This window comes from Malurus melanocephalus, unplaced genomic scaffold (genome assembly GCF_030028575.1).
Source record: "Malurus melanocephalus ecotype Western Australia unplaced genomic scaffold, MMel_1.1 scaffold_49, whole genome shotgun sequence".
Classification (NCBI taxonomy): domain Eukaryota; kingdom Metazoa; phylum Chordata; class Aves; order Passeriformes; family Maluridae; genus Malurus; species Malurus melanocephalus.
This window is the reverse complement of record NW_026623281.1, coordinates 2,548,962-2,562,334: the sequence shown is the minus strand read 5'-3', so window position 1 is coordinate 2,562,334 and position 13,373 is coordinate 2,548,962. Positions and strand designations below refer to the sequence as shown.

Sequence of the window (13,373 nt, the reverse complement as noted above, 5' to 3'; positions counted from 1 at the left end):
ACAACACACACTGGGTGAGGAGAAAGAAAATGCTGCTAACTCTATTTAGCAAATAGTAATTTGATGCAGAGAGCATGAATGAATTATAAAATTAATATATAACAGTATAAATATAAACATAATGTATAGCAGTAGTAGCTGTGACTCTAAGCATGTGGCATTGAAAAATCTGAGGCAGGTGCCTTAAACTCTTGAAGGGTATGTCCTTCATGGAGTGCTCGCATCCCATTCCACTGAAATTTCAGATGTGAGCTCCAGTGTGTGTCTATATTCATACATAAATGCCTCTGGAACATTGCCAGGCTACTGAAAACATCTTTCCTCTGACAGACTAGTCCTGAAATGCTTTCTCCAGCAGATTTTCTTTTTTTCTACGCAAGACCMTCTTTGGTTTTTTCCCAGAAACATCTTCACTTTTGTCCTGGTTTCCAGCACAGCATGTAAACCTTCAGGCTAGTGAAAAAATTCTAGGAACATGGTTTGTTTCTCATTACACTTTAACATGCTGGAGCCTGATCTGAGTTTTGGCTTCTTGCACTGTGATGTAAAACACAAGAAAGTAAACCTGAGGATACTGCTGACTCTTCAGATGAAATCTTATTGCCTTTGGTTGTGGTGCCTTTAACAGTGACTGAAGTATGCTTTCCCCTCCTGCAGGGTTTGATGTTTGGTTATGCAACAGATGAGACAGACGAATGTATGCCCCTAACAATTATCCTTGCTCACAAACTGAACGCCAGGTTAGCAGAGCTGCGGCGGAGCGGAGAGCTCCCTTGGCTGAGGCCCGACTCTAAGACACAGGTAAATACTGCTACACATTGCCCAGAAAGTTGAAAACCAGCACCTTTTCTTTTCAGGGGCATGGAATATTTTTGCACACAGCAGTTGATATGTTCAGCGTATCAACAGGATAACCTACAAGTAGCAGATAAAGCTTTTCCACTGCTTGTGACTTTGTCTCCTTGGCTGCTGGAAAATGGTTAACTTGTGTCAGAGCACTTCACCATCTGCCGGGAAAGAGACATTTAACCCTTCAGAACGAAGCAGTTTGTGCTCGTCGGAAAAGTGACAGGACATCCTAAGCATTTATTTGTGTCTCGGGATTCAGACTGACATTTTCAAGACGCACTGAGAACACAAATTTCTGAGTCTTGGGAGTTTTGTAGGAAATCCTACCTGAAAGACATATTTTGGATGATTTTATAGAGAATCAGATTGTCCATATTGAGTTGGGGCTTTTTCTGGTTGTTGTTTTGGGGTTTTTGGTTGATTTTTTTTGTGTGTGTTTTTTTGGTTGGTTGGTTGTTTTTTGTTGGGGGGAGGGGGGTTGGTTTTTCTTTAGCATAGCAAAAATGAAGTGAGGAAATAATAGGCCTCATTCCTCATACCCCGGCAGCAACGCRAGCAGTGATCTTTACAATGTCAGCACTGACATTTTGCTACAGTTTTGCTTTTGGAATAGCCTACATGACATTTGATAAATACCAGTAACACATTTTATAGCAGCTTTGTTGTTTTTTCCCCATTGTCCCTGTTGTCCTCAGGTGACGGTTCAGTACATCCAGAAGAACGGYGCCGTGATCCCCGTGCGTGTTCACACCATTGTGATCTCAGTGCAGCACGATGAGACCATTTCCCTGGAGAGCATGCGCAGGACCCTCAAAGAACGTGTCATACAAGTTGTTGTCCCTGCAAAATACTTGGATGACAAAACTGTTTATCACCTTCAGCCTAGTGGGCGTTTTGTCATTGGAGGGCCTCAGGTTTGTGCTGTATTATTTTGGTGCTCTCATGAGCTTGCCTTTCACTGTGTGTGTCTTCAATGCTCAGTGTTTTGACATGTCTGCCCCATGATGTAAGGAGAAAGCTGCACAGTGGAAATTTTTCCTGCAGCTGGATGTGGAAGCAGGGCTCAGGGTTTCCTGTGTCCTATGCCAAAGTAACCTTTGAGGGCATGGTTATATCATACACGTGTTGTGACCAGGCAGGCAAGTCTGCATCCAATCTTCCATTGCATGTAGAGTGTACAGCTCAATTCTGGGTTTCCTCAAAGCCTCTCAGGACCAGCACTGAGTGAGACCTGCAGTCCTTTCTCATAGAAATCCTTCCTTAGAGTTGGACAAGAGAAGCTTTACTTCTCTTACAGTGAACCTGSCTTTCAGGCCTGACACCAGTAAGAKCTGAAGGTGTTCATCTGTCCTGAGAGTCAGCTCCAATMGGCTGCTTCTGATGAGAAAATAAATGTTCCTTTTAGGCAATGAAAGAGCTGGGCTTTTCATTTGATCCTGCACTCACAGAGGTCAGGCAGAACTTCCCCTCTCTGTAGGATCAGCAGTCCTGAGATTTAGTTTTTTTTTTAAAATGACCATTTTAAATTATTTTAGTCCTCAGATGCCTTCAGAACTATCACAACAAAATTTCTAATCTTCTTACTGAAATTGTTTTCAATTACAAAACAAATCCAAGAAGACRGTGTTTTTCCTTTGTTTTTCAAATTCATTCACTTACTGGAATTTTCTAGAACTATTTCTAAGGCACTATTTTTTGCATTAGTGCCATGTAACAGGTAGGAAGGTGTTGAGATTCATCATTATAACTAATGATTCTATAAAAAAATCTATTTTTGTGCAGTTGAATCGGTTGTATCACTGCAGTTTTGTGTATCATTGCTCTCCTAGACCATGCACAAAAKGAGAGTCAAACTTGAGCTGTAACTTAGAGTGGATGAACCAAGGCAGAAATCACAGCTACTTACAGAAAGGCCACACATGGGAAAATTATGTGTACAGTGAACTGCACCCATTAAAAGTGTAAACCTTTCAGACGTGTGCTGAACTGCATCCATTTGAAAATGTAATATAGTTACATGTGATAAACCAACCAGGAATACCCTTTCTATCTACTCTTGTGCCAGAGCCCTGTTGCATATGTTTGCACATACAAACTGAGTCACAGTGTCCATTTACAGCCTTTTMAACCTGGGCTAAGTTTGCTCAGTGTGGGTCAATCTGCCTATGTGTCCGTGACCTTACAACTGCTGCCATCACTTGTGCAATTTACAATGGCATTGCAGCAACMAGAAAATAACTATTGCTCATCTTGACTTTAACAGCTTTAGATTCCTGCTTATTTTTCAGAAGAGTGTTGGTCAGTTTTATTTTTAACAAAGCTAGCTACAGGAGGCTATCATACCTCCAGCTCAGTTCACCTAAGAAAGATGCATGTATTTCACTTGAGATTTCATGTTTTTGAGTGTGGTGGTACCTTGAATTCTGGCTATGGCAGAATGAGTGGGTTGGCTGCTGTCACCATTTTCCTGGCAGCAATATCTGCTGGTGTGATGACAACAGACATCACAGTTCATCACAACAATGACTTYCACATGCTTTACAAGTGCATTTGTGCTTGTTCAGCACCTCTGAAACAAGGGCTGTTTTTCTTGCCTTTCAAATGTCCATTTATTCTTCTTCTTCTCACTCAGCTCTGCAGTCAAGTCATGGTGGCACACGAATTGTTCTCCTTACAACTGTCTGTGCCCTCAAAAATGCAGATTTGAGTCAAGCAGAAAAACCCAAGCACAGGATCCTTTAAGAGGCTCAGCTATCTAAAATTCAGATTTACYTCTCACTGCTTTCTTAGCAGAATGGAACAAACAGTGCCAAAGGTTTACTTCTGTGTAATGCACAGTCTTCCTAAGCAAAACTTTGACTCCTCACTTGTGTTTGCCGTGCAAACATTCCAGCAGTTGAATTTTAGTGACATGCTGTCTGAGACAAATAATTTCAAATCTGCCTGCACAGGTGGCAGCTCAATTTAAAATTTGAACATGTTTCCACTCACAACAGAAAGCTTAAGGATTTAGTAAATTGCAGGGGTCAGACAATTAATCAGGTGCTGATCAGCTAACCCAGGTCAAATGAAAATACGAAGTACTTGTTAGGAGCAGTCAGGATAGCTGTAGGCAGCTAGGAGGTCATCCACACTTCCTTATTTAATATTTTATGATTTTATGATGTAAATATCTGTTCTTAGAAAGAAGTAATCCTTTCTTGATTACTTATAACTGCCTAGTCCTCATTCCTGTTGTGTACAGCTTAAATTAGACTATACATATTTTGAGGCTGGAAATGCAGTTTTTAGTGCATATATGACARTCTCTGCTACTGCACTGGAACTGCTGAGTGCCAGTGTCCATGTAACGATGTATAAGGTACCACTGGCATACCTTTGATGGTAAATTAAAAAAGAAAAGTAGCGTTTAATATTCACCCAACTTGCTATTGTGAGTAAAATGTGTGACATCCTGAGTGTTTTTAGGTTTGGGCTTTTTAAAATTTTTAAACAGTATGAATTCTTTCAATGATTCCTATATGGCATGAAGTTTTTTAGCGATGTTCCATAATCAGTTTGGATATTTAGTAAGTGATTTCTAAACCAACATTCCCATATTGTCAGGGATATTTGCTTTTAAAACAGGCAATGCATGCCTGTGTAAACCTGTTTGCAAACAAATTTGTGAATGACTTGTCTTGAGAATCTGGCTTTAAAGAACAATTACAGCCACTGTTGTAGCTTGGTGAGACAAGTTCATTGCTTCAGCTCCCCCCCCAGCACCCCCTGTGTGTTGAACTTCCATGTTGCTGCAGTGAAGGCAAGCACAGCCTTGTTTAGACTGAGAGTGAAATGGATGTGTAATGGACAGCCTTTCCCCGGTTCAGGGCGATGCTGGTGTCACTGGGAGGAAGATCATCGTGGACACCTACGGCGGCTGGGGAGCGCACGGCGGCGGCGCCTTCTCGGGCAAGGACTACACCAAGGTGGACAGGTCAGCTGCCTATGCAGCCCGCTGGGTAGCCAAGTCTCTGGTGAAAGCTGGCCTCTGYCGCCGTGTCCTGGTTCAGGTATGGTTTGCTGAGGATGTTGCTTTGCTCAAAAAGATTCTCCCTTCTCACATTTGCTTTGAACGCCCATAGTACGAGACACTGCAGAAGTCGTCTCGGTGATGGTTTTTTGAAGAAAAGGAAATTTGATGTGCTTGGTTCAAGCCCACTGTAATGTGACTAACAGCCTGTTGGCTTCTTGAAACTGCAGCTTTTCATCTTTTATTGGCTGTTTTTTCCAGACATTTGTTGAGCCCTCAACCCTCTGACTTACTGTCATGGAAATAAGCATGGGGTGATTGGATAATGGGGGAGAAAGTTATCCAGGGGTCTCAGCATTTCCAAAATTTTCTCTTTTCTTTTCTACAAACACAGGTTGTGCAAATATGAGGAGAGGCCTTAGTTTTCAGAAGCTGATTCATGAATAAGTGCTTTCTTCCGCTGCACTTCTGTTGCCCTGAGGTGCTGTATTTATTGGCTGACTAAAGTGCCTTTTCCCCCACAGGTTTCCTATGCCATTGGGGTTGCTCATCCGCTGTCCATTTCACTGTTCACTTATGGAACTTCCCAAAAAACAGAGAAAGAGCTGCTGGACATTGTGCACAAAAACTTTGATCTTCGGCCTGGAGTCATTGTCAGGTAAAGAAAATACAGAAATTAAAATATCTTGGTAGTCACGTACAAGAAATTATTTCTTGCAATGCTTTCTGAAGGTTTGGCCTTCTATAATGTAAGGAATTAAAATAAAAACCTTTTGTATTCCAAGAGCTCTAAGTTACTTTGCTCTAAAAAGAGGCTATGTTTTGGTTTGCAAATGGAACTGAAGGTTATTTATTCTTTTCCATTACAATTAATTCTCAATAACAGGCCTTTCCTTATAGCCTTAAAGTACATTAAAGACATTTAAGTAGTGTTGTCACTTTTATTGTCTCCATTTGACGTGTTCATTGGTATGCTGTCATCTCCAAAATATGCTTGCATGTCTGAGGGTGTGGGATGGATATCAACATMAGGATTTTAATAGCAGTTATCATGAAGTATCATAATATGAAAGATTTTAACTTCTTTTTATTATACACACAGAGATTTGGATCTGAAAAAGCCCATTTACCAGAAGACTGCATGTTATGGTCACTTTGGAAGACAGGAATTCTCATGGGAAGTGCCTAAAAAACTGGTGTATTGACATTAGTTACATGTCACCTTTTGAAAACAGAAAGTAAGAGAAGTCCACTAATGATGAGGATGYTTCTGAAAATCAAATTTGACAGCTTTATATTCAACAAAAGGAATTTTAGATTTTAAATGGAAAGAAAGAAAAGGTTATTTTCTTGGAAATTGATTTTTTTAACCCTCGGGGTCTTTCATTATCTAAGATATAATGGACAGAGTCTGTTTTTTAATCAGTGTAAGACAACAAAATACAGTTTACTTTTAAGTGCTGCTCTGTTGGTTCTTTCGATAAAGACGAAGTGTGACTCAGGTATTCAAACCAATAGCTGAACCTCAAACCTTTGATGGGCAAAGGTGAAGACGACTTTCCCAACTCTGACTAAGGATCAGCAGATCTGTTGCTTCTAATTAGACAGTGGGAAATTCTGGGGTCCAATTTCCTTCCTGGAGATAGCATTGCATACAGCTGGGGGCTGCTTTGATGGGAGAAGGCTGAATATCACATAACTATATCTTGGCCTCTTTTATAAAAGTTGTGAACATATATGTAATATTTAAATCACCTTCGCTGCATTTGTGCTGTTACTGTCGTGTTTCAATTACCTTTTGAAACATAAATGCTCTCCTATGGAACAACAATCACAGAATAAAAAGCTTTTTCCTACCATCTATGTAAATGTGTCTCTTTTCTATGTTTTTTTCAGTGTTTCTGTACAGTGGACCATCTCAACTCAGCTGCTTCTACTCTTGTAGGATTTTAGTTTACCAACATAATTGAATTTGGAATTGCTATATGAATTTTCCTGTTAATACGTGTGATCACTYTTTAGTCCTTGTGATTAATGGGAACTCAGTGAAAAATATTAGGCTTGTATTTGTAACTCTTAAGTTTGTGCTATACAGTATTTTTTTCATAAATTTTGCTCTCGGTCATCAGGTTTATTGCATGGCTTTTTGTCTTGGATATCATTTGGGAATAAAATATAGCTGAGAGAAATAAATGCAAAACGTGACCAAAGAGCCATAGCATGAGGTTCCATTTGGAGCTGTGTGCAGCCCTGGCTGGAGAGCTGGCACCGGCTCAAGGCTGTGCCCAGCTGTGGGGTGGGGCTGTGCCAGCCCTCGGGTGACCCCAGTGTCCCGTTATTCCTGTGGCCGCCTCTTCTCCCCTCAGCCCAGACTGTGCAGCTGGACAGGACATGGTAAACACTCAGGATAAGGGCTCTGGCTGTGCCCATGTGCTGTATTGTCCCCGACAGCGCCAAACTRCTTTTGGCAAATGGCTTAGTCACGGGTTTGTTTAAATTGGGAGAGTCTGAGACTACGTTTATCTTCCGAGATCAGTACTGTTTGTCAATAGGCAGCGGCTTAATCCTGCAATGCAAGGGTTGCCTGTGTATGACCCCCAAGAGGGATTTACAGCTTTGTGGTTTAGCCGGCATTCCGGTAAATCTACGCTGGAGAGGTGCTGCCACCCCGTGTTTATCTCCTAAATAAATGTCTTTGTGCAATGCCTCCCTAAGAGATGTGGTGSTGGAAAGAGAGTGCCTGACTATGATGAACATGAAGGGAAAAGCCACYATTTATTCCTTTCAAGTGTGTCAAAAAGACAATTTCTACCTAGTCAAGCCAGAGGTCTCTCCACTTTATTAATTATGCCAATGTGCCCCATGCATAAGTTGAGATAAACAAGTTGCAGGTTTATGTGTAGCATCTGAWCTCCCAAGGACTCACTACATTAATCGGTGGGCCTTGTTGGGTACCCACCTGGGCACATTTTGGTAGAAAAATATCTTACAGAGCATCTGCATCTTAAAGAATGAGTCGGCAAATATTTCCCAGAGACTTTTTTCCTAGCTGCAGATGGCTTATCTTCCAGGGAATATGGACTATGTGTGTGTCAGCCTCAGAAACAGTTTGGAACCAGGTCCTGTTGCTCCGTCTAAAGACATAAACCTCGACCTGTGTTATTAAAGGCTTGTTTCGCTTATGATCTTTTATCTGTCAGTAATGTATACAAAGGCATTTTGCTAATAATAAGCTCTCATGCTGGCACAGAACTGTYTTGTGGAAGCATTGCAGTCCTACACATATCTGTTTATCAAGATGGCCTTGACTTAGCCCAAGAAGACATTTCTTTTATAATGCACTGGGTGCCTTTCTTTTGGCTTAGCTTCTTCAGGATCTCCTGGTCAGAATGCATTACACTACAGCAGCAGAAGCAAGAGAATGAAAAATTAATAAAAAGAAACCTGAGAAAGTGCCTTCTAAATAAATATGTTTAATAATATAACATGGAAGCAGAAAATCCATGTCTCAACAAAAAGAAACCTGCAGACACAAGGAATGGTTCTGCTCAGGTGGTGCCAATAAGAACCATCACAGGTTTGTTGGAGAGCAGGGTGTGTGTGTTGTGTGTGTGAGGGGTGGGCAGGGGACCTGGCTTGGCAGTGTGTGGAAATATGTGACAGGTTACCAGGTGACGGGCTGTGACTGAACCCTGCATTTTACAKAGGGGTCGGGTACACCCCTAGCACCTTAGCTGGATAATTGGATTGATCTGCTGGTAAATGTGTAGGGTAGAAATGGCTGAACTTTTGTGACAATTTTGCTACCTATTCAGCTCTTCCCATAAATAGAAAAAAAAAAAAAACCAAAAAAACTAAACTCTGGATGCTACAGGATACCGACCATACCCCTTTGGCTCAAAACAGTCATTTTTTGATATTTTGAGCTTTCTCTTGGAGCATGACATACCAGGTAAGGCCTTATTATGTCTTCTTTATGAAAGTATATGTGTGTGTGAGAGAGAGACAAACACAGACAGAGGGGAAGGTGGTGAGAGAGCCAGAGCATGCAARAATGTGTGTACATTAAACATGTTTGCAGTAAAACACTTCATGTGAAAGCTTCCCGGTGGAGCTGGCAGCAGCACTGCCAGTGTGCCTCAGTGCCCTAACGAGAACATGCCCTTGCCCTCCCCTAAACTGTTCTGGCAAGCTCTCCTCGGGCTTCCCAGCAAGTGGGGCAATATGTGCCTCCCCTGATCCCTGAGCACAGCCCTGCACACGGTAAATAACCAGCAACCCACAGGCTCGCAGCTCTGTGCCTGCCTCCAGTGCTTTCATTCTCAGGCACCACAAACAGCAAGCAATTAGTCCCCGGTCTCCTGCAGAAAAAAAATGTTCAGCTCGGGCCTCCTCTGGRAAAAAGCATTTGTTCTAAGTTTAGCAGTGCTTCTTGCAGGTAAGATTTTTGAATATGGCTTGCAATTGGTTAATTAAGGCTGTCTTAGAGCAATGAAGGGCCCGCTGGGGAATCCAGCCCTGACTGGCCCCAAAGAGGTGCTCAGATTGCTGTTTCCCGTAAATCAGTGTTTGCACAGGTAATTCACTTTTGAGCCCTGATCACCTCAGGTGTACAAGCACGAGGACTGCAGGAMAGAAGCACAGCTCCTCTAAACAAACACGCCATGGTATTCAGGGTTTGTTCACATATCACGAGGGAGCRTGACCTACCTAAGTACCTGTTTCTGTTTGTCTTTTAGATTTTACTGGAAGTGGAGCTTTTGCTGGTCTAAGTGACTGCAAAAGTGCAACCATAGATGATGTGAAGGAGACTCTTGAGGTAAGAGGTTGGCTGACCCGGGGTCTGTTGTGCACCCCCTTCATGTGCTGGCAGGCTGCTGTGGTGTCTGCCTGCGCTGGCTGGGCAAGCACAACTGGTGTATGGCTTTGGCAATGTACAAAGTACATGCTGGGGAGGGCAGCCACACTCACGAGCAGGAAAACATTAGTGTCATTACCACAGCTTTTCTCCTGCTACTGCTACTCAAAAAAATCATTTTTGTAGAGACATTTTCCAGTTTTGCCCTGCTCCAGATGTATAAAGTGGCTTGAACATAAGCAATATAGCTAGATATATAACAATAGCTACCTAAAAATGCATGAGTTTATTTACCTATGTTCACAGATAGATTAATTCTAAGGCTCCAATGTCTTTCCTTTTCAACTTAGACTCTTTCTCCCCTAACTCCACAGAAATATTCAAAATGCTTGCCTGAAATGATTGCCGAGGGAGAAAAAGCTTCAATCAATTCCCTGGTGTGGACACTGCAAGAAACACTTGATCTGCTGCGCCCTGTTCAAGAGCAATGTGAGTCCCCTCCAGAAGCAGTGCTCCCCTTTGCTGGCTGTTGGACAAAGTGGCAGTGGAGAAGCGCTAAGGAAATTTTTTCTAGCTACAGAATGAACTAAATGTCTGCATTACTTTGGGGGCGGGGGAGGAGGGGAATAAGACAAAAGACATCTCAGCATGTCCAGAGAAAGCGCTGGGCTTGGGGAGGCACAGCAGCACAAACACGTGGGTCCTGCTGTCTCTGCAGCCCAGGCACCAGGGCTGAGCAGCAGCACAGTCACAGGGGCAGCAGGGCCTGCTCTGCCCTCCAGACAGAGCCTCTCTGCTGCCTTGCAGCCAGCATGCCACTCATATTTTTCCAAGAAATATTTGGGTAGTTTTGGCCAGAATAGCACTGAATGTGTGCGCTGTGAATGTGTATGCCACAGTGAGCTGCCTCTAAAATGTAACTGGGGCTGATGCTTGCCATAGTGACCAGTGGGGGGAAGTTTGGATGAGTGTTGTAAAAAAAAACAAAAAAAAAAGAATAAAAGGGGAGAAAAAGATTTTAAACAAACAAAAATGCTTCTTTTGATGAAACGAGCTAGTGGACGTTATTCAACAAGTTTGCTTGGGAAGAGGAGACTTTTATACCCACTTTCACTCTTATTAATTGTTTTCTTGCTCTCCTTTTTTTTTTTTTTCAAATCCACCCCAAAGTTTGCAAACAGCTGCCTCCGTGCCCTCGTCCAGTGGCTCCAAGAAACGGGGGGCTGGTGTGTGTCACCATCGACAGTGCTCAGTACTGCAAACCCATGTGCAACCAGGTAACACTCCAGCCTTACTGCTGCTGCATTGCTGCATCTATTCCTTAATTTTTTCTTTAATTGCTACTGTTTATTGGGTAAAGTCTAATTTTCCTTGCTATGCTTATTTTGCATCCCTTAGGGCTGGGGGAGGTTGTAGGTTTGTATTTACCTGCCCTGGCTGAATGTTTCTTCACCTTGAGGTTACATGATGTACCCTAAGATGCTGTCTGTTTATTTATGTCTGTTTATTTTCTCCCCACCGTTSTTTCCCAAGGGTTATGACTTTCAGTTCCTCCGAAGCAGCAGGCTGTATGAAATGTGTGGCAACGCCACTGGGTTTTCCTGGACCACACAGTTTGTTGGGGGAAAGGAACTGGCTGTTTGCAACCGTAAGTTCTTCTCAGACATATCTGTTCATGAGGATGTGAGGCTCCCTGCCTTTTGTTTAAAAAATAGGAAGAAAGAACATTTTCTCTTTTCTTGTGGTGTATAACAACCTTGTCCTGTGTGACATTGTGAGAGCCAGTGCTGAGCTGGCAAACTGATGAGTATCAAAACACATCAGCTTTAAAACCCTCATGAAGGCCTGAGCACTGCTGCTTCATCTTGGGGTACCAAATATCACATGGATGCAAATGTTTGTGGGAAGATGCATGCACCCTTTTTAAAAAAAAAACTCAGTAGATTGGTATCACCTTAACACAAACTCCTCGTCGCACAAGGGTTGCAGGACATAAAACTTTATCTTTGTTTATCTTGTAACAATACTTGAAGAATTTCAGGAGAACTGTCCAACATCTGTGCTGCTCCCTGCAAGGGCACACAATAAAGCTCTACAGCTGGCCCCCACCCAGCCACACTGCCATCTTCATGGCAGCCCAAGGCCTGTGAGACTGCTCCCACTGTACCCACTGAGCACTCTGTGACCCAGAGCAGGCTGTATGACTCTGTTGTTATTGCCTTAATTAAAAAATAAATGTGCATATAGATACACTAAAGGGCCAGCCTTCCTCTCCTATGGTTAAAGGAAAATATTTTACCATTGACAGGGCTTTGCTTCTGGGGCAGTTTTTTTTCCAAGGCTTACTAAAAGCAAGCAATCACCTAGGCATTTTTATTTAAAYTTGGAGACTTCACTTTAGAAAATGGGAATGCTGGTACTTGTTTAAATATAAGGACAAATCTAAGATAAGCAAAGCAGATGCCTTATCTGTTTGTTTGTTTATTTCTATCTTTGATCTTTCCAGCCTCCAAGATGGCCATCAGTGGAGCTAAATCTGCTTATTTCCCCAGCAACAGCACCTGTGTGCACACCCTAGCGTTCCCTGAAGCTCAGACGGAGCAGCTGAACATCTTCCTCAAAGAGCTGGCCCAGCAAGGCATCGATGGCTCCAGCAGGGACCCGGGGGCTGATTGTATCATCTGTGGTTATTAGCACAAGCAGCCTGAGCACAGAACAGCCAGCTGAATGCACCTGGGCAGGAGAAAGGGAGCAGTGAAATCACTGCTAGAACATGCAAACACACAGCTTTTATTTAGTTAAAGGACTGGTGTTCATAGTCATGAAATTGTCCTCTCCCAAGGGTCATCTTTACTGAGAAAGGACCAATACTTCTACTTGTTTTTACAGCTGCCAGTTAATCTCAATTGTTGCTCTGATGACAATTCAAGCCATGTAAGTGACAAAGTTCCTGACTGTAGTCAGGTCCTGACTTGCTCTCTTGACGGGGCTTAGAACAGCAGCAGAAAACCTGTCCATTGTCCACCTGGCACTACGTGAAAGTGAGGATCAAAGACTGCTTAGCACTGGTGATCCAGTTTAGTTGTAGAGCTGTAACTATCAAACAATGTGCATGTGAATTATTATGAAATATAAACTAGAAACTTATGTACTGCTTGCTTGGTTTTCAGTGTAATCTATGCTTGGGGTAATATTTTAATTTTCCTCTGTTGAGCAAACACTGAAGCTGTAGATCTGAAAACAGACAGCTCATCTGTTTGTGTTTCCTTTCCCTTTTTTACCTTTTCCCTATTTCTGTTTATCTCTCAGACACAGACAGCATAGTTATGTGGCACATGATATATAGTTGACCTTTACATCATTAATCAGATAAATGATTCAAATATATATATTTACATACTTATATTTCAGACTCAGAATCCATTCATTATAAGCAAAAAACCCAGAGYTGCTTTTGGGCCCAGAAGCAGACAGTCATATGACAATGAGTGGAGCAGACAATTACAGCAGCAAAGGGATGAGTTGGCTGCTTTGGTTGCTTATAAACCATGTAGCAATAACTTAAGTCATAGTGCTGGACACAAAAGTGCTGTAGTCTTAAAAATAGTGGGTCTTGAATCACTAGGTTTTTGTTAGTTTCCTTTTTTTTTTCTT

The 13,373-nt window shown here is 42.3% G+C and overlaps 2 protein-coding genes across 2 annotated transcripts in view; both read left to right on the top strand.

Moving 5' to 3' along the window:
- The window catches only part of MAT1A (methionine adenosyltransferase 1A), a 16,357-nt gene extending 9,633 nt beyond the window's left edge, over positions 1-6,724 (top strand). The window contains exons 5-9 of the mRNA XM_057365217.1: positions 658-801; positions 1,545-1,763; positions 4,719-4,901; positions 5,386-5,519; positions 5,964-6,724. Of these exons, the coding sequence (XP_057221200.1) occupies positions 658-801; positions 1,545-1,763; positions 4,719-4,901; positions 5,386-5,519; positions 5,964-6,066 (783 nt within the window). The 3' untranslated portion in view covers positions 6,067-6,724. The remainder of the gene's footprint in view (positions 1-657; positions 802-1,544; positions 1,764-4,718; positions 4,902-5,385; positions 5,520-5,963) is intronic.
- A 2,241-nt stretch (positions 6,725-8,965) lies between these two features.
- Positions 8,966-12,870, top strand: LOC130573063 (uncharacterized). Its single transcript, XM_057365216.1, has 6 exons — positions 8,966-9,299; positions 9,601-9,680; positions 10,094-10,208; positions 10,890-10,996; positions 11,253-11,367; positions 12,226-12,870. The coding sequence occupies exons 1-6, from the start codon at positions 9,236-9,238 to the stop codon at positions 12,411-12,413; spliced, it is 669 nt and encodes a 222-aa protein (XP_057221199.1). The 5' UTR covers positions 8,966-9,235; the 3' UTR covers positions 12,414-12,870.
- The last annotated feature ends 503 nt before the right edge of the window (positions 12,871-13,373 follow it).